The 22,621-nt window shown below is 48.5% G+C and overlaps 2 protein-coding genes and 1 pseudogene across 2 annotated transcripts; 1 reads left to right on the top strand and 2 right to left on the bottom strand.

The window, feature by feature from the left end:
* Nucleotides 1-828: 828 nt before the first annotated feature.
* Nucleotides 829-1,874, bottom strand: LOC112894734 (vegetative cell wall protein gp1-like). The gene has a single exon (XM_025962536.1). The coding sequence runs from the start codon at nucleotides 1,532-1,534 to the stop codon at nucleotides 1,148-1,150; it is 387 nt and encodes a 128-aa protein (XP_025818321.1). The 5' UTR covers nucleotides 1,535-1,874; the 3' UTR covers nucleotides 829-1,147.
* Nucleotides 1,875-6,336: 4,462 nt separating this feature from the next.
* LOC112894922 lies at nucleotides 6,337-7,010 on the top strand. Its single transcript, XM_025962766.1, has one exon. It carries the CDS (start codon nucleotides 6,479-6,481, stop codon nucleotides 6,701-6,703), a length of 225 nt encoding a protein of 74 aa, XP_025818551.1. The 5' UTR covers nucleotides 6,337-6,478; the 3' UTR covers nucleotides 6,704-7,010.
* A 6,240-nt stretch (nucleotides 7,011-13,250) lies between these two features.
* Nucleotides 13,251-17,510, bottom strand: LOC112892450 (annotated as a pseudogene).
* Nucleotides 17,511-22,621: the final 5,111 nt, after the last annotated feature.

Consider the following 22,621-nt stretch of genomic DNA (forward strand, 5'->3'; position numbering starts at 1 on the left):
CTAAATATATTCTGATTATTTATATTTTCTACATATAAGATTTCCATTTTATATTTCGCACCAGGACCTCTGAAACTTTGGTAGGGGCATGCAGAGGAGTCTAAGATCCCGCGCCTCGCGCCTCAAACAGGTGCTGGACATGTTTGTCGTGGCAACCAGCCGACACATCAACTACCACAAAAAGCACAGAGGCCACAGCATAATGTTACTATTACGGCCCTAAAAAAGTGTTACTATTACAAAGTTATAGCATAAAAAATGTACATCGAAATACGTAGTTAGCAGATTTGTCAATGAAAAATTATGAAGTTTTGATTTTCTTCAATGACTAACTATTACATATATATTGCTATTACATCTGTTGATTTGTTGCATGCTTGCCCTGATTCCGTGTTGAGAGGCTAGTGAAGTGTTCGGTGGGGAGTAGGGTGGTACTTTGCGAAGATTTGGGGTGTTCCTGCTAATTCTGCCAAACGCTCTTTGTCATTCTGTAACAGAAGGATCAGGGGGAGGATGTAATAATTGATCGAATCATGGCATGGCATTCACAGCCGCTGCTATCTGTACCAGCTGGCGATACATGCTTGCCGCGAACAGGTCGCAATCCATGGAAACCTGAGCTGTCTGCTACTGTACGCAACGCGATCCTGACCCATGCAGATGAGCCTTAATTGAATTAAGATTTGGAAACTAAGCATGGCAGACGGATGCGGCGTGCTCACCGCCGCACCGGCTTGATCGGCCTGATCTCCGCCCCCATGAGCAGCGGCAAGTTGCTCGCAGAATTAGAGGAAGTAGATCACGATTGACGACGATACACGCCATGAGTTGACCATTAGAAGAAAATTTGGAATCAGGAATGACCTGCTAGTTCCACATCTGCTTGAATTTGCGTTCCGTTCTTACAAGTGATTGTTCTAAAATCGTCAGATTTTTTTTAAAAAAAGAACTAAAGCAAAGAAAACCTTCATACATTTGGAACAACTACAGCCCATGTATAGGATGGCAAGTACAAATTATTATGGAAAAGGAGCATGCGTAAATACACTGGGAAACCCTTGAGAACGCCGGCAGGATCGCCTCCGCGCGTCGCCCTACATACCGGAGGAGCCCGCCGTCGAGTCGCATTGCGGTTGCAGATCACAACTCACAAGAAGGCTGCCCACACGGTCGCCACCGCGGCAAGCACGCCGGCCGCGAGCGGGGCGGCGCGGCCGGGCGCGGCGGACGGCATGAACCCGGGGTCCTGCGGGTACAGCGGGCCCTTGCCCGGCGGCGTGCTCCCGATCTGGATGTACGCGCCCGGCGGCGGCGGGCAGCCCGACCCCGGGTAGGCCGCCGGCGGCGGGGGGCTGTAGTAGTAGTACGGCGGCGGGGGTGGCGGCGACGGGTACAGCACGGGGCAGTCCGCGCCGCCGCACGGCGAGCACCCGCCGCACTTCACCTCCGCCTGGGCCGCCGCGGCGGCCGTGGCGACCGCCGACGCGAGGGCCACGATCGCCAGCGCGAGGACCGGCGCCACCGGCCTTCCCATGGTCGATCGCGAGGCGAGCCTACGGGAAAGGTAAGGGAGGAGGCCTGCAGTGCTGCCGTGCTGCGGCTGACTAGGCTAACACTAACACGCTACGCTACGAGCCTACGGGAAAGGTAAGGGAGGAGGCCTGTGGTGCGCGTCGTTGGCCCCCTCAGCCGAGCCGCCCTCTTATGATGCGAGCGCGACCCCGAGCGTGTCCATCTACTCCCGTTGTTTGCAGGAGGGAATGTTAGTTGGGGCTCCTTAGCTTGGATCGGAGCAGCGGCAGGTACATACGCTGGCAGTATAACTACTGGAAGGAATAAGCAGAGTCGTACTGCAATGGCTGGCCGCTTCAGAATTCGAGTAGCAGACTGGTGGTGTTCATTGGGATCGTCGCTCATTGGGAAGGGACGCCTTGAGGCCGCCTGAGCAGCGAGCGAGCGAGCGAGGGAGGGCATTCTGGGGCCGGTGGTTGGCATGGCTCGCTCGCTACCTTCCGCTGCTCCGCTCCAGCATGGCTCGAAAGCGACGGAGCATGTGGCGGCTCCTAAATCGGTGGGGTCCGCCGGCGGGTCAAATTGGCCGGCCACATGCACGGCCGCCGGGCATTATGGGGGGAGCGATCCAGTTCGGCGCGGCGACGGGCGGCGCGCACGCAGATAACGCGCGCCGCGCCGTGGCCGTGCCGAGGCGAGGGGCGCGTTCCGCTCGGGAGCAGAGCACCGACGACGCGGCCGGCGCATGTGCGCCTGCCCCCGCGCCGCGCCCGACCGCCCATGCAGCGAGCGAGTCCGTGCGCGACGACGCGTCGAGCCCTGGCTACCGTAGCGGCGAGAGATCATGCTCACGCTCATCATTGAGGTTAGGAGCGGGGGGTCGCGTAAAGGTGGCTTCACCTACGTGCGGTGCCAAGTAGTGTAATAAAGCGCCAAGGCGAAGCTTCCGATCTGCTCCGGGCTGTCCTGCTTGGGCGTCCCATGTGACCACTGACTACCGGATCCGTTTCGCCTATCCCATTGCTTGCTTGGTTGCTGCCAGTCCCCACTACATTTTGCATCTCGACGTGCAAATTCTGCATAGCAGCCTTCATCCATGGAAGATTGGAAGTACACGCTACTTCTGGTTTTACTACTATATAACGTACTGCAAGCAGCACTGGGTGATAAAAGTTTGTGAAAGTAGCTCTGCTGCTACACATGCACGAATCCGAAAGCATATCGGTAAGAGAGTCCATACTTGTGCTTCTGGTTTTACATTCCAGCTAGGGTGCCCGCGCCGTGGCCTCTCAACCGGTGGAATTTGCGCGACCAATTTCCTGTGCGAACAGAGAAGCTGGACCCGTTCAAACGAGAAATAATTTAAACGTGCATCAATTGGGAGCACGAACGACAAAAAAGCAGGAGAATATACAACTGTGCTGACGGAAACTGAGTTGGCGCATCTGGGTCTTGTTAATGATTCATGATTTCTTTTTAAGCGCAAAAAGGTTCCAATGATTAGGCATGTGCGGTAGGCACAAGCCAGCTAATCAATCCGCAAGCCAACAGACGACAGAACCTTCGACGGTTCACGGACTGCTAATTGCGCAAAGCCATCATGCCTTAAACTACAGTTAACAACTGTAGACATGAACGATCATCAAAACCTGCAAGTAAAGTCGGTAAGTCTTGCGTCTAGGATTCCTCCAAGTGCTCGAATTCCTATGTTTTTTAGCATTATTTATCAGTTTGAACTTGGAAAAGGAGTCTTTTTTTTTTTGCCATGGCACTGGAATTTACACCACAGATCTTAATTCAACTAAAATTTGAAAAAAAAAAAACTATATTCTGGCCCTGATTACTAGTGCATAGCAAAAAAAAAAAAGAAAGACCCATGCACGACATTCGTTCCAATCTCGTCATTCTTCCGTGCAGACGTCTTTTTCTTCATTTCCCCCCCTTTTCCTAAGACAACGCATGCGCGCGGAATTGAGCACAGCTGCCTTGCTAATCAATTTTGCTCACCGGAGCTATCCACGGCTGCTGCCTACAGCCGTCAGAATCAAGCCCCGTCACTGTCGAAGTTCAGCATGTTTTGCTAAAATAATCAGCTTAGAGAGACCCGCGATCAATTCCTCAAACAGCAAGATTGCTCTACAGTGCTATAGAAAATTTGTTGGTGTTAGCTCACCTGCTTTTTTTTTTCTTTCCCCCTCATATATTTGGCCAACAAGCAGGTCCCAGTTCTCATTGTGAAAAATCTAGTTCAATGCTCCGATGCAAGGTGTTTCTTTAAGGAGAAAGCAGGACCCATGTTGCAGTCTGAAAAATGTTTGGCTAACAAAGCCGAATATTTAATTTTCGTTACCTGCAAAAAAATATTTAATTTTCGCTTTTTATATTTATATCCATCCTATCTAACCTTGATTTACATGCAAGGCCGAACTGGAAGATGGTTTAAGAATACTCCTCGAAAAAAGATACTAAGTAAAAGCACAAAAATATAACAGTTCCTTTGAAGTTTTCTTATGGAATCCTTTTCTTTCTCTTTTTTTTGATAAGAATTGATAGAATCCTTTGAAGTTCATAGGCAGCAAATGCAAGGTGGGAGAAATGGATTGCGAGGGGAACCTGCCAGCAGCCCACTTCCCCTTAAACTGGCCCAAAACGACAGGCTTGGGCCTTGCACTAGTTGCGAAAGGTTCTAATTTGGGCTGGATCTGCGCTTGCATGCCGATTGAACCTGAAACTAAAAGGTTCCGCATTCTTTTCTTCTTACGGGTCTACCCACTTGGGTTTGAATTTTAGAATCAGTATGGGTGTTAGTACTTTTTCAGTCATGGTTAGATATGATTTACTATACGGTCCGATCCCTCGGACCTTTTGTTGCAACATTAAAATATACATATGCAACAAAAAAAATATTTGCAACATAAAAAATATATACTGAAACGCATCAAAACATCTAGATGTAAAAAGTAAAATTCCCACCGCAATATCATAATTCTGTTTCATACATCATCCATTCAAATTCATGCAATATCAAAACAAGGCTACTGCAACATCAAATTTATGTAGATGCAACATGAAAAAAGTTACCTCCATAAAATCAACCCGCAAAGACACCCTCTGGCCAGTGGCGAATCCAGCCAGGGAGCAAAGAGGGAGCTCACTCCCTTCTCTTTTCTTCCTCCCCCTTCTTCTTTATTCTTTCTTCCGAAAAATGGAGGGGAGGTCCAGCGGAATATCCATGGATCTTGAGCCCCCCTAGCCTCCTTAAATCCGCTCCTGCCTCTGACAACATGAATGTCAACCTCAACATCTCGAATCAACCATTGCAATATTTAAAAAATTCTACTGCAACACCATAGGGCCGCCCCGAAATGCCAGATCCGTCGCCCAGAGGTGCTACCTTGATGGCTGCGGCGCCTGACCCCGCCACCACTTGTGCCGCCATCCTCGAGGCTGGGCAAGAGATTTGGATCTTCACTGCGGTAACGCGCGGCCGCAAGGCGAAGCGGGCGGCGAGGCGCGATAGGGAGCGGTAGCACGCGGCGACGAGGAGGAGTTGGCGACGAGATGAAGGCGGCGCGCGCGCTGGAAACAGGCGACGTGGGGATAGGACGGAGCGATTGATTTCAACCGTGGAGGGGGCCCGCCTTTTGGATTGTGGATACTGCTATCCTTAGCATTACCGTTTATCGTTAGGATGCTATCTTATGTCGTGCGTGTCATTGTGTTTTGAAAAATAAAAGAAGTCGTCTATCCTACTCTCTCTGTTTCATAATATAGCTACTTTTAGAATTTTTTCAGACAGTTAAAGATGGAGAGTTAAAGTCTATATTACCCTTCTTTAGTTACCATGCACTAATTAAGAGATAATTATAACTTTTATATTTAGTTTGCAGGTAGATTTGCATGCTATAACTAATTTGCATGCAAGGAGGGGTATTTTAGACCACACATGCCAAAAATACACTTAGGAATTTAAAACTTAAAAGTAGCTATATTATAAGATAAAAATTAAATACTAGAATTTGCTATATTTTAGAATGGAGGGAGTAAAAAGCAAGAAGTTTTGTTTCTTTTTTAGAACCGCAACCAATACTTATGTGAATTTGCTACACTTAACAGTGGCTTTGATAATCAGATTAGCAAAGTCTAAGAGAAACAGCAAGGAAATTGCAAATAGACTTGCTAAGACATCTCTCTTCTGCAACTACAATACTTTTTTTTTGAAACGAAACAACCGCAATACTATAATGCACCCTGTAACTTGTCTAGTGCTGCAAGCACTACGACACGAAAGTTTAGCCACATTCAATAATTAGTCCCGGAACGTTTTCATCTCAGAAGAAATCTAATCAGTAGTTAACTGATACGAGTCTGTTTTATAGCTCAGTCATATGCCTCTCTCGGTCACGAACTCACGATAATACAAAGTAGAAAAATCTTTTTGGGCATAGCAAGACCATTGGCGGCCCCCACATATTTCAACCGCCACAATTACCGTTATTATAAGCCGCATAGAACTTCGCCACGTAGTAGGCGAGATGACCCGGGAGTACAGAAGGGCGGCAGCCGGCAGGAGACAGCCACACACTATCTTCTGCTGGAGGAAGTACCAGAAAATTCCATCAACAGGCCGCGCAGGCACGTGTCTGCTCCAGATTCGTTGGCATCCACCCCGACGGTGCGTGGCGCGCTAGAGCGCTGACGAGTCACCGCCGTCCTTTCGGCCGAACTGCGCGAAAACAAACTGGTCGCGCACCACGTGCCCTCTCTGCTGAGCCACGCGTCTCCGATGCGAAGCTTTTATATACGCACACAGGGCGAGGCCGCATGGCTCACCTCACCGAGTGCTAAAACCTTCCCAAATTTGATCCCCTGCGCATCCGCGCGCCCATCCATCACAATCTTGGTCCCCTGTGTTGGTCCTCTGCTAGCAGCAGCAAGCAAGCAAGCAAGCAACGAGGAAGCAGCGATGGCGTTCGTGCCGGTGTGCGTGCAGTGCGGGACGCGGAGCAACCCGTGCCGGTGCAAGGTGCTCGGCCCGACGCTGGGGTTCGTGGCCTTCGTGGTGGCCGGCGTCATCGAGTGGCCGCTGGGGGCCGCCGTGTACCTGTTCCGGCACCGCAAGGGCCGCCGCATCATGGCGCACCCGGCCACCGTCGTCTACCCGCGCATCACCAGCGCCATCCCCATCTAATCAATCCGCCGGCCGGTGGTGTCGCGCGCGGCTCCTGAATATCTATCCCGATCGGTGCCGTCGCCTCTCTATTACTCCGTACTTTTAAGCCGGCCGGGTTGAGGGGGCTGTGTCGCCTGCGTATTGAGATGTCACTGTCAGTCCCAATGTGTGAATCCTTTTTTACATCTTCTTTCTTTTCCTCTCTCAATAAGAGTGTCAAGCGTGGGGTTTCGGTTCGTACATTTGCGCTCCGCTTGTAATGATCACCGTAGCGTGAATGCACGTAACATCATCAATGTAACTCCCTGGAGCATACTGTCTGCTGCAACTTGTCCCTGCGCTCCGTTCCTCGGAGGGAGCAGCGAGAACCACACAATTATACAAACGGTCTGCTGGGCCAAGCAAATTGACACTACCAACACACAAGTGGACTTTTTCTAAAAAAAGGCTAAAAAAATTTAAATTCGACAAAGAGGCTTAAAAAATTTAAATTCGACAAAGAGGTGCCGATTCGAAAGATTTCGGAAAATGGGTACTTCCCGCCCGATCAGCGGGCGGGAGGCGTGGAGCTGGGGACCTTCTGCCCATTCAACTGGCGGGAGGTTCCAAAACTTTTTGCAGGCCCCTTCCGAAGGTCTTTTCACGAATAAATTTTTTTTATTCACGAAAAGGCCCCTGACGCGGGCGCGGGGTGTCCCGCTCGCCCAACGGGCGGGAAGTACCCCGCTCGCCCAACGGGCGGGAAGTACTGCCCTACAGTGCGGAGGGGCATCCGCCCAACGGGCAGACGGGAGATCCCCCACGCTATATAAGCCCCCACCGTGTCCTAAATTTCCATTTTATTCAGCACAAACCAGAAAAAAAGAAAGGAAGGAGTGGAAGGGAGAAGAGAAAGCGGCGAAACCCTGTTCACACATCGGTTTGGAGGTATATTTTCATTCTAATCGTATAATTACTTGAAAATAACTATAATCTAGAGAATATTTCTTAAAGTAGTTATATTTTGAATAGTTTTTAGTATTTTCAATTTTTTTCACATAATTTATATTCTGAATAGTTTAGAATGTGGAAAATATAATGTAGGAATCGCTGAAAGTTAGGATCGTTGTGTATTAATATGTATTATAACTAGTTTATTAATGATTGACAGATATGTCTTCTGAGAAGAGTACTTTCAGTATATATTACGGAGAAGGAAATGTGATTTATGGACCGAATGGGGTAGATTTAAGTGAATTCAACTGTGCGGTCAGAGGAATTACCAGACCGCACGAGAGGATATTTGCATCCCTATGCAACTGGTTAATGAGCGGATTAAGGACACACACTGTGAGTGTTCAGTGAGTCATAAATCGTACCACTCACGCTTTGATCTGGGAGCTGATGCCGCTTGCAAGCAACGAGGACTGGTTAACTTATCTGCAAAATGCAAGTCATTGGCAATGGCCACTGATACTCCTTGTCAGTGTGCACCAGAAGCCGTTGATAAATATTGAAGCTGCTCCGGGGGATGAAAATATTGATGAAGAAATTGAGGAGCCAAACATTGAGGCAGGTGGCACCGCAGCACCTCAATGAGTGGCTGATGAGGGGAGAACATACCCCTTATTGTTGAACAGCTGCAAGACGAAGAACATGAATTGGATGAAGCAATGAATGTCGATTCGTCTGATGATGATGAGGATGTGCTTGATGAATGGGTAAGCAGCGACTTCGGTCATCTTGTCGTAGATGAGGGATCCAGCGTGACTTGGGATTGCAGGGAGAACGAAGTTGTGCAGGTCACGAGGTACCACTCAATTGATGAGGTGAAGGAAGCTGTTAAGTGTTGGTCTCTCTCTTATGCGAGAGTTCAAAACAGTGGAGTGCAAGTCTCGTAAGTACGATGTGGTATGTGTGAAAGAGGGTTGTCCGTGGTGGGTGCATGCCTATAAGGGCAAATGGAAAGATTATTGGGAATGCTCAATTGTCACTCAGCACACTTGCCATTTGCCGGGCATGCAGAAGTTCCATCGCAACCTTATATCGCAATAAATTGCAAACGAGATGTACGGGATGATAGTAGACAACCTGTACGAAGCAAAGTCTATTATCAGGTATACTCAGGAGAAGTACAAGTATACCATCTCGTACGGCAAGGCGTGGAGTGCAAAACAAAAGGTGCTAGAGGTGAGATTTGGGACATTCGAGGCTGCATATGATAATATTTCTCGATTGTTCGCCGTCCTTTGTCAAAGAAATACTGAAAGCTATTATGACCTGAAAAGTCTAGATAGAGGACAAGGTCCGCCTTTCATATTGCAGTGAGCCTTTTTCAGCTTGGGTCCATGCATTAACGCATTCCAACCTGCCGGCCTATCCTGTGCATCGATGGGACCTTTCTCACTATCCTGTGCATCGATGGGACCTTTCTCACAGGAAAGTATGGATTGCAAATGCTGATAGCTATTGGAGTAAATGGAAATAATCAATTGCTTCCTGTTGCTTTTGCTTTTGTTGAGAGTGAGAACACAGACAGTTGGTTCTGGTTCCTGGAACGGGTTAAGCTTGCAGTCGTTCGGGATAGGGAAAATGTCTGCCTGATTCATGATCATCACGCTGGCATATTAAGGGCAATACTAGATTTGCAGGAGGGGTATGTGGAGACCGAAGAGCCGCCCAAGTGGCGTGATGTTCGCAGTAGGTGGTGCATGAGACACATCGGTGCAAATTTTTTCAGGCAATTCAAGAACAATCACCTTATGGATATGTTTAAGAGACTATGCAAGGAAACAAATCAACAAAAAAATAACAAGTAGTGGCAGAAACTTGATGAATTGACCGGGAAGAAAAGAAGCGAGGATGCAGCAAAAACCAGAACTGCACAGGATGAAGCAGAGGCTTTGTGTCGTTTGCCAATAGATACTGCACGTACTCGCAGAAAGTCTGGGTCAGCGGTGAAAACCTTTTCTGAATGGATTGAGAATGAACCGAAGGAGAAGTGAGCGTTGCTTTACGATACCGATGCTGCAAGGTGCGGCATAATGACCACCAACTTCGTCGAGGTTTACAATTGGATGATGCGAGGTGTTCGTGGGCTTCCACTGGTTGCAATTGTGGAATTCATCGTCCGCGGGTGTACCGATTACTTTAGGGATCGGTTCACTAAAAATCAGGCATACATGCAAGATCCTGACAGATAGTTTGGAAGAATGATGATAGATTATATGACCAAGAAGGCAGCTAGCGCCCAGCTACACCACGTACGGCAATATGGTACACTGGAGCTCAAGTTTGAGGTAGCTCCCAAAGATAGAGCACGACGTGGCATAAGACGTCAGACTCCTGTAAAGGAGTGCATCATCAAGTTTGATGGTACTTGTTGTTTCTCATGCATGAGGCCAAAGTTGCTGCACATACCTTGTTCTCATGTAATGGCTGCTTGTGCGGATATTGGACATCCTGTCGATATATATGTTTCTCATTACTTCAGGAAGGAGACAATTGCCAGCACCTGGCAGTATGATATCTATGGGTTCCGTATGCTTGGATCGTTCACTGAGGCAGCGAATCCTGTGATCTATATTCCAGACCCGAGAACAGCTCGGGTTAAGAGAGGGCGCCGTCAAATACGGCGTATTCGTAATGATATGGATGAGTCAGAGCTCCGTACGAGGATACAGCGCTGCAGTACATGTAACCAGAGTGGACATACGATAAATGTTATTCGAACAATGATGCTGAGTCTAGTTCTGTTGAAGCTGGCTCTACAGGTGATGCTACAGATGGAAGACCTCCGGTTGCATCAAGGAGTGGAAGACGTCGCCGATCGAGTGCTACTACGACATCAGGCATCGTTTAGTTGTAATTTTATTTGAACGTTATTTGCTCATGTGTAATATTTGCTGCGTTGAGTTTATATCAGATCTGGATGCGTATTTGTAATTTTAACAGACCATTATGTGTATTTGTAATATTTGCCGCATTGACTTTTAACAGATCATTATGTGTGTTTGTAATTGTAACTGTGACTTGGCATTTGTATATTTAAACTATTTTTATCATACTATTTTATTTTTAATGGTTTGATGTATCGTACTGTCGTAATATTTGGATTCTACGTTGCAAAACTTTATCGCTTAACCATCTTCGTACGAGTTTTAGATACCATAATGTTCTTCGTAAAATTGAACTAAATTTTTTTATGTATACAAAAGAGTATGTCGAATAAATCTTGTATTTGAAAAAAGTATGAATTTTAAATAGTTTGTAAAACATAAATTCCATTAAATAGTTTGTAAAACATAAATTCCATCAAAACCATCAAAAAAATAAGTTGTAAAACATAAATTCCATCAAAACCATCAAAAACCATAACCATCAAAAACCATCAAAAAAACTATAACCATTGAAAACCAAGCGGGCGGGATGCCTCAGGGACCTAGAAAAAGTTTTGGAACCTCCCGCCCGTTGGATGGGCGGGAGCCAACGGGCGGGAGGTACCTACTTTCCGAAATCTTCCGAAATATTCCGAATCAGCACCTCTTTTTGAATTTAGTTTTTTAGGCCTTTTTTTTGAAAAAACTCCACACAAGTGAGAGATCGGCCCCCAAAGGCCCAAACACATCAGAATACGGATCTAAAAGAAAAAAACGCACCAGTCTTCTTAAAGCACATCCTCGAGGTCCATATTATTGGGGGCAGGTGTCGAAGCCCATTCGCCAGGCCCAAATTTCTGGAAGCTGCCGATTGTTGAGGATGTATAATTGCAGCACCTCCAACAATAATGAGGGACTCATTTGATGCCCATGAAGAAAGATATTAGATATGGCCCCAGAAAATTTCGATCCTTATGTCTGCCATCAAGTCCACGGTTTGAAATCCGTATCGGAAACGATTCCGGAGATCCGCCGTGGCGAGCGGGGTCGTTCGGAGAAAAAGCCTCCTATCCCGCTCCAGTTGAATTCAAATCCACGCTCCTTGCTCCGTATCCGACTCGCGCGTACGTGCCCGAACAGCTCCCGGCCTCCGGCCACCTCCGCGGATCGCAACATAATAGCCTGCGCGTACGCCTTCCTCCTGCCCCGACCATCACGACGGAGATGGAGCCTCGTCCAGAGAAGCGGACGAGGACGGAGCCCGAGGCGGAGGCTGAATCGAAGCAGCTGCTCCCCGACGACCTCGTGCTCGAGATCGTCGCGAGGTGCCCCACCATCGCCGGCGTCATCCGCTGCGCGGCCGCCTCCAAGCCCGTGCGCCGCGGCATCCTCCACGCGTCCTTCCTCCGGCGCCTCCGCGGCTTCCTCAACCGCAGTGGCGGGGAACACGGCGGCCAAGCCCCGGTTTCCGTCCGGAAGCTCCTCCTCGGCCTATACCACCAGAGCGGCGATCCGCGCGGCCAGCCGGCGTTCGTCCCGGTTCCCGACGGCGCGAGCTTACCCCCGTCAGTGGCCGCGCTCCCGCCCGCATCGGCCTGCCACGGCGCCGCCGGCGGCAGCGCGTGCGAGTTCGGCCCCTACCTGCCCGTGGCCTCCCGCCGCTCCCTCCTGGTCCTCCGGCGGCGGTGCAGGAACCGCGCCACGGACCACCTCGTCGGGCGCCACGGTCTGCACCCCGTGGAGCTGTCCGTGTGCAACCCCAGCACGGGGGAGCGCCGCGTGCTCCCGCCCCACGACGTGCTCGACATGTCCCACTCCCTGCTCGACGTGGACCCGATCGCCCCCTCGTCGTTCAAGCTGCTCGTCGCCGAGCTGTCGGACGGCGACCCCTCCACGCTCTACGTGCAGATCTTCTCCTCGGAGGAGGGCGACTGGGGCCCTCCGCTGGCCTGCCCCATCACGATCAGCCGGGGCGACCGGGAGGACTCGTGCGAGTTCGCCTGCGCCGCCCGGCGCCCCAGGCCCGTCGTCCTGGGCGACACCGTCCACTGGCTGTGCACCACGGATTCGGGGGACCGCATCCTCACGTGGCGGTGGCGCGGAGGCGCGGCGCAAAAGGCGTCGATCGTCAAGCTCCCGCGGGGCAACAAGTTCGGGCGGCCGGAGAAGTGCCTCGCGGTGCTGCCGTCGCCGGCGGGCGACGCAGCGGGGTCGCAGGCGGCGTTGCTGAGCTTGATCGTCCTGGATCGCTGCAAGATTGAGGTGTGGGCGCGTGAAAAAAGCGGCGCCGGGTCCGCCAGGAAGTGGAAGCTGTGGCACCGTGTCCAGGAGGCGAGCATTCCCCGGCCCACGGATTTTTGTAACGGATGGTTGAGCGGCGCGGAGCTCTCGTGGTTCTGCGAGGGCAGCGGCACACTCTTCTTGCAGGCGGGCGACGAGACCGTCAGCCCTCTGCTGCTCGACCTGGAAAGCATGGAGGTGAGCAAGCTCGAGGCCAGGAAATGGGAACTGAACCCGGAGCCCGAGTTCTGCCCGTACGAGGTTGATCTGCTCTCGTACATGCTGTTCGTGATGAAGCGGTTCTGATTGCACCTTCTTGTTTGCGTCTTCTGGTTACCTTTCCACTTTTATTTTCTATAAGGTAAAAGGACATGTTACATAGGTACTCCTACTCATTTTTCTGAACAGTCAACCTTATGAAGGCTGGATGATCTACAAAATTTTTATTTCTCTTTTCAAGAGTCAGAAGACAGATAGGCTGTTCTTATTGTGTTTAAACAAAACTCAGAATTTTGAATGAGGCTTCACCAAAATCAGAGCAAAGTTCAACAACCACATTGGAGGAAATCAGAGCAAAACGAAGAGGAAGTAAAAGCCCGTAAAATAGAAAATTTACATTGTTCAGCTACATGATTAAGGTTTCCATAATGGAACCACAGATTTCACTCTTGCCGGAAAAGATCCACAATGTGATTTATTCACGAAACTGAAAGAATAGATGCCCTCAAATTACGTGAATTTATACAGCCCACGGCCGGACAAAGTGAGTCAGGCAAGTTCACCAGTTCTTGATCGGCTCTGGCTCCAACGCTTCCTTCAGCAGCTCCGACTGTTCTTGAGCATGAACGGACGGGAACCCTGTGGCTGCAGATGCCGAAGGAGCCCTGCCAACGTACATTATGTCTTCAAATGAGCCTCGCCCAAGGGCCCTCAAAGCTGTGCGCAGCCGGGGAGAGATGTAGCTGTATGCACCCATGTTCTAAACATGCTAGGAAACAATGCATATCATGAGGCACATGAATAATGAAACAAGGGTGCAGAACATCTTATGGAGAAAAGAAGGTTCCATACTTGGATATCTTTTTAGCTCTCTCTGGACAAGATCATATGGGAATGGGCAAAGCTGCTCGACTCTGCAGATCGCGACATCAGTACGGCCTGACTTTTTACGCTCGTCATCAAGTTCATAGTATACCTGCAAATGCTCAACTGGTTCATGCTGCTCTGAATCGAAACTTTATAAATATCGTTTGGTTAAATATAAGAGTGCTACTTACTTTCCCAGAGCACAATATCAGACGATTGACACTTTCCTCGGTTGAACTATGATTGTTGCAATCCTCTATCAGCCGTTTGAAGCGTGTTACCTGGCTATCAGTTCCTGGATGGTCTTCAACGTCATCGAACTCGGCGATATTGGACTTGCAGTCCTTGTGCCAGAGTAAGTTCTTTGGAGCCATGACAATCAGTGGCTTCCGGAACTCCCTGTGTATCTATATTTTCGCGTCAATAAGTATGGAACTAAACATTAGCACACATGTTAGCATTAGAGAAGGAAAAAAACCCAACGTAGTCTAATAGCATGTGGACTGACCTGACGACGCAATACATGAAAATAATTTGCAGGAGTTGTCACATTAACGACTTGCCAATTGCACTCCTGGATCTGCCTGTTGAGCGTTGGTTCAATCTCAGGTATGACGAAGGGATTGTCATCACACATCTGAATATCAAATTTTGAAAGTCTCATGTAAGCGCAAGTGTTCAGATCCAAACCTGAACTAAAGATTGGAGACCAACAAAGTCTCCGTGAAAAGGGGTGATTAATTGGCTGATTTTTTATGGGGAAAAAAGTCCATCTGATAATTACCTGGAGGAAGCGCTCCAAATGGGCCCCAGAGTGATCAGGGCCTTGGCCATCATAACCATGTGGTAGTAGAACAACAAGCCCAGTTTGGCGCAACCATCTTGCCTCCGCGCAGCTCAGAAATTGGTCAAAGATCACTTGCGCACAGTTGGCGAAGTCACCAAATTGTGCTTCCCAGAGAACCAGTGAGTTGGGGTTCTCCATGGAGTAACCCATTTCAAACCCAAGAACAGCATATTCTGAAAGTAGACTGCAAAGCAGAAACACGATAACAATAAATTTTGACTTTAGAATTTTCTGCTTATAGACCGTAGTTGACCAAATATAAATCCGTAAGTAAACTTACCTGTTGCTAACTGTAAACAGCCCCTCATTCTGATTCGTCACAACATGGTCGAGCGGGCAGTATGTCGCTCCAGTTTCTTGGTCATGCAGAATCGCATGTCTTTGGTTGAAATTCCCTCTCTCCACATCCTGCCCACTTAGCCTAATATGATTACCTTCCTCTAATAGTGTCGCAAAGGCGAGCGCTTCCGCAAACGCCCAATCGATCTTCTTACCGGTTTCGATCATTGCGACACGCTGCTTCAGAAGCTTTTCCACTGCTCTGTGGGGCTTAAAGTTCACAGGTAGTTTGGTAATCGCCCGTCCAACAAGTTTCAGTCTGTCCTGCTTAACTCTGCAGTAGGGAAGGCATTCCATGGTGTCAGATGAAAAACACTGAAATATGTAGAAAGACTACAGAAGCCAGTTTTGGCATGCAGGGATCCTATAGGAATCGACAATGAACGCAATTGCTCACAACCATTGAATTTCTCTAAGAACTAGAAGGGGGAAATGTTGTATGTTACCCTGTATCAAATACACGAGATATCTGCTCGGGTGGCTTGAAGCCAGTCCAAGAAGCCGAGAGCCAGTCCCTCTTGTTGGCAACAAAATCTTTGCTCTTTGCAAACTCTTCATCTAAGAATATGTTCACTTTCTCATGGATCTTCTGTACATCTTCATTCGAAACTTCGCCTGTCCCTAGGAGTTTTTGTTCATAAAGGTTCAATGAACTGGGATGGTTCTTAATCACCTGGCACATCATGCATAAACAATGCTAATCAGCAGCGGAGTAATATTAAAATAGCATCAGCGGTATCAAATTGACGTAGAAATGCTCAAAGATATGGTAAAAATATGTGTGACTACTGATTAGCAGAAGCAGTAGGCTCACCTGGTACATTTCTGGCAGCGTCAAGGTGGGATCGTCAAGTTCGTTGTGCCCAAATCGGCGGTAGCAGACCAGATCAACTACCACATCCGAATGGAACGTCTGGCGCCACTCAGCCGCAAGCTTGCACACGCGGACTACAGCCTCCACATCGTCGCCATTGACGTGGAATACCGGAGCGCCGAGGGCCCTGGCGATGTCGGTGCAGTACCGGGTTGACCTGCCAGCGCTCTGGTCGGCCGTGGCGGCGACCCGGTTGTTCAGAACGATGTGGACGGTCCCACCGGTGGTGTAGTTCTTGAGGGCGCTCAGGTTGAGCGTCTCGTAAACCACGCCCTGGCCGGTGAAGGCACCGTCGCCGTGGACGAGGACACTCATGGTCCTCGTCATGCCGACGTCGCCGGAGAAGAACTGCTTCGCGCGCGTCTTGCCCAGGACGACGGGGTCGACGGACTCAAGGTGGCAGGGATGGGCGACCAAGGACAGGTGAACGTTCTTGCCACCATGAGTAGGACGGTCGCAGGAGGCACCCTGCTGGAAGTAGAGTTCGCCGGTGCCGGTGAAGATCGGGCCTTGGCCGTCAGCAACTTGGACAGGCCTTGGCCCGACGGTGAGCTCACTGATTATCTGCGATATGGGCCTGCCGAGGACATTAGCCATGAGGTTGAGACTACCCCTGTGCGACGTCCCTATGACGACGTTCTCGACACCGAGTTCGGCTGCCCTGTCGAACAATGCCTCCACGCCAGGGATAAGCGTCTCGCCGCCGTCGATGCCGTATCGCTTGGAACTCGGGCACCTGGCAGCGAGGAAGTTCTCGAACAGCGTGGTCCGGATGAGGCTCTCGAGCAGAATGAGGCGACGGTTCTTGTCGTAGTCGTCGTGGGGCTTGCCGGTCTCGATCCTGTCCCTGAGCCACTCGCACTTGTCCCTGTCCGGGATGTGCGCGAATTCGTAGCCGACGCAGCCGCAGTAGGCCTGATGGAGCTTTCGGAGGATCTCGCGGAGAGTGACTACCGGGCTGTAGTCAGAAAGGAAGCCCGGCGTCGTCGAGAAGCCGAGGAAGAACTTCCTATCGAGGTCGGCCTCCGTGAAGTGGTAGAGGCTGAGGTCGATGTCATCCGGGACGTCGAGGCCGAGTGGGTCGAGCTTGGCCATGGTGTGGCCGTGGATCTGGAAATCGGCGACCAGGTGGAGGAGCTGCATCGTCTCCTGGATGGTTTGGCTTGCGGCGACGGCAGAGGTTGAGGCTTTTGCATCCACGCTGATGAAGAAGTTGCCCCATAATTCATCAACAGAGGAGGGATCGGCCAGCCAGGCATGCCAGAGCTCCTCGAGGCCATAGGCGATGTTGCTGGTGGCGCTGTGGAGGACACTGCGGGGGTGGGAAGGGTGACGCTGACGCCATAGTGGGAGGTTGTCAGACGTGAGGTGGAAGCAGTAGCAGCATGGACTTGTAGCTAGCGGCGCCGGATGGACAGTTCGGTCGCGACACCTTACGCCATGCAAAAACTGGGTAGTAAAGAAAGATTAGCCGGCTTGATCACCGATAATGGTAGCAGCTGAATATATTATGTTTTCTAAAAAAGCTACTCACTCTTTCATTGTGAAAATAATCTAAAGTAAACTGGGTGGTAAATGGTCTAAAATTTAGCCTAAATAATTTAATCGAGTTTTTATTTTATAATACTTTTAGCTGAAAATATATAAGAACCGAGTTGAAATGTGAGGAAAGCACTAGGACCATGATCCATTACCCTATAAACCCTCTAAAAAATATCGCAAAGCACGGAATATATGATTTCTAGACTACATATTTCTATCATTGCTAATATAGCAAATACCAATATAAGGTGTATATGCATCTTTTTTTTTTGTCACGGCCATGTATACACATATACATGGAGCAATGAGAATATTGATTTCCGTGTTAGACGCATATATGAAACTAAATGTTCAATTAAAAACATAACACGTGTCAAACACATATAAATGTCCGATGAAAATAGAAAAATAGTATGAATGTGAACGAAAAAGTGTATATAGTAATTGCTACCTACAATATATCACAACTAGATATAGATTATTACGTATCTATGTGAGTATAGTGTTAGCATATTTAACAAATAAGACATAGAGTGAGCAAGGTAAGCAAGTTTAACTATTAGCTATATGCCTTATTTTTCTATAAATTTTTATACTTATGTCTCTCAATATTACTAGCATGCACGTGCAGGGGTGGATTTGATGGACGAGTGTAATTGAAATGAAGTTTGGGGTGGTGAGGTCAAAACGGTGTATCTTTGTGGATGAGAATTCCTTGATTAAACTACCTGAACACAATTGATAGAATGGAAAGGACGGTGTGGCAAATCAGATCAGATCATATCAGGTGGGTGAATCATCACTATAATATTTAGTGGATGTTTGGTTTGAGGAGTTATCTCACTAAAAGGTCCGTCATGAGTCTATCACATGAATTTTGGTGTGCTGGCTCTATCCATCATGCCTATACTAATTATTAGCTTATGAGGAATGAGGTGGTGACGGATCACCTCGTCCTATATCACAAACAAAACAGAAAGATGAGTGAGGGACCATCTCATTTCTCAAACCAAACACCTCTTAAAATCCACTCTATACCTATTTGAACCAAAATTTATAACATAATTCAAAATATTCGTAGCGATCTAGATCGAGATAGAGAGTGGACTTGCATATTTTTGATGTGCGGCTTGGCGAATGAACAGGAAGCGACACAATGGTGTTGAACCTCTAAAAGTGTGGGGATACATGCGTGCCCCCTCTCCTTGGCGCCTGAGTTGAATCGTCCAAATCTAGGCACTTAGTGCGGAGAAAGGAGCTGCTCCAAGTTAATTGGTAGTGGTAGCTTTGCTTGTTTCGTGTGCTATATATACAGGACGGTTGCTTGTTAATTTGACGCTAGCAGTATGAATTGAAGGTCATAAGGACCGTGGCAACTGGCAGCGGCACTAGCCGACAAGCGCCGGATCCAAGACATCACTGGGACGCTCACTGTTCAGCACTCTCAGAATATCTAATTCTCTGGCAAGCTGTCGAAGCCATCGAGCTGAGAGCGGGGTTCGAGGACATCATCAGATGGAAGTGGACTTCTCACGCTGCTTACTCTGCCCGATCAGCTTACCTAGCATCCTTCCAAGGCACCATGCGCTTCGAGGGAGCAAAACCGATTTGGAAAGCATGGGCACCTTTGAAAGTGAAATTCTTTATGTTGTTGGCAGTCAGAAAGCGCATTTGGATAGGTCGGAGATGTCACCGCGGATTAACGGGAGATGCAACCTGCCGGTTATGTGATCAAGAAAAGATGAGATGGCTGACCACCTGCTCCGCACTTGCAGCTTCACTCGGCAGGTCTAGCATACCATACTCTCTGTCCTTGGCTTCCAAAATCCACCGCCCCCTGCTGGCCTCAGCATTCTGGGGGTGGTGGCTTCTCCTGCGGCAAGATCTGCCGAAAGAGCAAAAGAAGGGGCTGGACACCGCTGTTATGCTGGCTCCTGGCGGCTACTGTCCTAGGAACATCTTGGTTGTATTGTAAAGCTGTATAGTCCATTACTTGCTTATTGAGGTGTGCGTGCGCCTATTTTGATCCGCATTGTAAGAAATTCTATTCTATTTTCTTCTTAACGCAATGATACGTAGTTCTCCTGCGTATTCTGAAAAAAGTATGAAGGTCGTAATTAAGTGCACATGTCATCATGCTTTTCTATACTTAGTTCTCATATTGTTTACTTGGTACCATGCATAACTATTTTATGTTTCTTGTGTACTGTAGCAAACCTGTTCTAAACACTAAATGCATTGTGACAGACCCACAGCCAGCGGCTGTCGTTCGTAAAAATTAATAGAACGTCACACGATTATACAAGTAGTAGCAAAGAGCCGGATACATGCATTGCTCCGTCCACCTAGCTAGTCAACTAGATGTGCATCTGGACTGCTGCATTCTTATTATATCCTGCTGGCGTATTTCTGCGAGTTTTTCTACTAGATACCACGTTGAAGTTGAACACAGATCATGTGTTTGTCTTTTAATTTATACGTCCCAAAAGTACCCTTGCCAATTTAATCCTAGATCTTGGGAAATTGCATGCATGTTCTAAGATTCCTTATGGACACTACTACTATACTTGTAGCTTATTCTTTTTGACGGAATCCGAAGACGAGAAGCGTACATATTAGACCATACAGCTCTAAAGAAATTTTAATTTATCTTTTTTCATACAATATACAGGCGTAGACTGCAGATACATACATATAAACTCACACTCATCCTAAGGTCTTCTCCAGTGGCCAAATAAAATCGAGTCTTACTATGACATGACTGGGTTGGAATAATATAATGCTTGGGTCTGTTGGTGCAAAAATCGGATGATGATCTTCACGAGACACGTTAAGGCTCGAGAGCTTTGCTCAGCTCCAGTGCATGTTCTGATCTCTGAGGTTGGTGATGTACGAGTTAATTTGATCTGTAATTGATTTGGGAAAAATATATGTCAGGGATAGATCCCCTAGGTACCGCAAGAAAGTTACCCGTGAGGAAAAAGAAGTCTGATTCCTACTAGGATTCCACTGTAATCCTACTAGAACTCATACCTTGTAATCCTACTAGGACTTATACCTTGTAATCCTACTAGAAACCCCGTCCCTTGGGATATATAAAGGAGGGCAGGGATACCTAGATAGACAGAGAACCAGCAGAGAACCAACAGAGAGCAGCAAAAAGGCAACTCAACTCTCAAGCGTTTGGCGCAATATACAATATCCCAAAATAGGACGTAGGGTATTATGCTACTCTAGCGGTCCGAATCTGTCTAAATTTGTATCTTGTGTCCTTGCGTTCACCTTCAAGTTCCAGATCCGGCGATCCCTCACCAAATAATCACCTACCTTAGGGTATTCGTATGTAGGCCGACGGTAAAAACACCGACAGATGGCGCCCACCGTGGGGCAGATCGTCGCGATCATTGGGCGAATTTGAAGGACCTCTTCATCAACATCAATCCACTCAAGGTGGTGGATTGCTACTTCGTACATATGCATCGGCGGATCGATTCATCGAGTTTGAGATCGGATCCTTCAGCGAACGGCTACATCAACCTCGACTACTCGGCTCGACTTCACCTCGTGTTGCAACGTCGATGCACCGCGGCCGCCGACCTCGACGACCCAGTTCAACTTCAGCTTGTGCCGCAATGTCCGCGCGCAGTAGCGACGAGTTCGACTACTTCGACTTCGCGAGAAGGCTCGGCGGCCCGCCAGCGATCACTTCAACTTTGCGAAGACGATCGGCGGCTCGCCGCCGACTACTTCGACTACTCGTTTCGACTAGAAACTAGTCGAGGGCGAGCCTCACAGTAACGACTACATCAACTACTCGTCTCGACTTAAAAACTAGTCGGAATCGACTCCGACTAGTCGAGCTTCATCAACAAACCGTCGCAGCTCCATCAACGAGCACGACGGCTTTGTCGACAGTCGTCCGCGAATCAAGCTAAGTGACTTATACCTTTTTCGACTTGTTCTTCACAAGATCGACTATCTTTTTGGGTACGCCTCTCGACGGGCATGAAACCCTCGGGGGCTACATCATGATCGACTACCTATCTGTGTACGTCTCTCGACGGGCATTGAAATCCTCCAGAACTACACTTCGCCAACTACTTATCTGTGTACGTCTCTTGACGGGCATTGAAACCCTCCAGAGCTACACTTCGCCGACTACTTATCCGTGTACATCTCGCGATGGGCATGAAACCCTCCAGAGCTATACTTCGCCGACTACTTATCTGTGTACGACTCTCGATGGGCATTGAAACCCTCCAGAGCTACACTTCGTCGACTACTTTTGCGCACTGCGCATCCTCTTTGTCGCATGACGACTACTTTCTGCTCGTTGTCTCCTCTTAACGGTCGCTAATCTACTCGAGTAGCAAATGCCTTAATCCGTGAAACCTCGAGTCTCCAGTGATGACCTAAGCGACCCGTCCTCTATGAGCGAAGGTAAGAGACCTAAGCGACTCGTACATGCTATGGGCGAAGGCTAAATTGGGACCGGGTGAACATAAAGGGTGGACTACTCGGGAGATTTAAATGACTTAAAAAAGAGCTCGGCACAGCAATTTTTACACCGAATAAATTTTGGTGTCTTCACATTATTACTGAGTACTACTCGCTAACTTCGTATTATGCTACATAATGTATGCATTGTCTTTTTTTCAGATCAAGCTTCGGCAACAACCCTCCAGGCAGCACGGCGTGCCATCACAGTTCCGCTAGTTCCCAGGCTCGGGGGCTGGGCGATGCACACTACTCGACATGGCTCCTTTGGCTCTCCTGGCTCGTAGGCTCGGGGGCTGGACGCCGCAAAACTACTCGAAGATGACTCATATAAAGACTAAGAGTGCAGAGGAAACCCTAAGTCACCGCGCAGTTAAATAAACCAGCGGGAGGCTCAATTTCACTGTGCAGAAGGCGAAGAGTTTTTCCTCAGAATTTCAGAGTAACACCAATGCCACGATTCTTGGATTCTTTTTCCGAACCTAAGGGTTTTGGATTCAAGGCTCGGGGGCTGCAGGATACGTGTCATCGATTATTTATTTTCGAATATATTCGAAGAGTAAGTAAGGAAGATTCAAGACTAATGTGACCCTCAGCCTGATTCTTCGATTCAA

This window comes from Panicum hallii, chromosome 5 (genome assembly GCF_002211085.1).
Source record: "Panicum hallii strain FIL2 chromosome 5, PHallii_v3.1, whole genome shotgun sequence".
Taxonomy (NCBI): domain Eukaryota; kingdom Viridiplantae; phylum Streptophyta; class Magnoliopsida; order Poales; family Poaceae; genus Panicum; species Panicum hallii.

Coding starts and splice junctions, on each gene's coding strand:
- LOC112894734 (XM_025962536.1), bottom strand. CDS start 1,534: ATGGGAAGGCCGGTGGCGCCGGTCCTCGCGCTGGCGATCGTGGCCCTC.
- LOC112894922 (XM_025962766.1), top strand. CDS start 6,479: ATGGCGTTCGTGCCGGTGTGCGTGCAGTGCGGGACGCGGAGCAACCCG.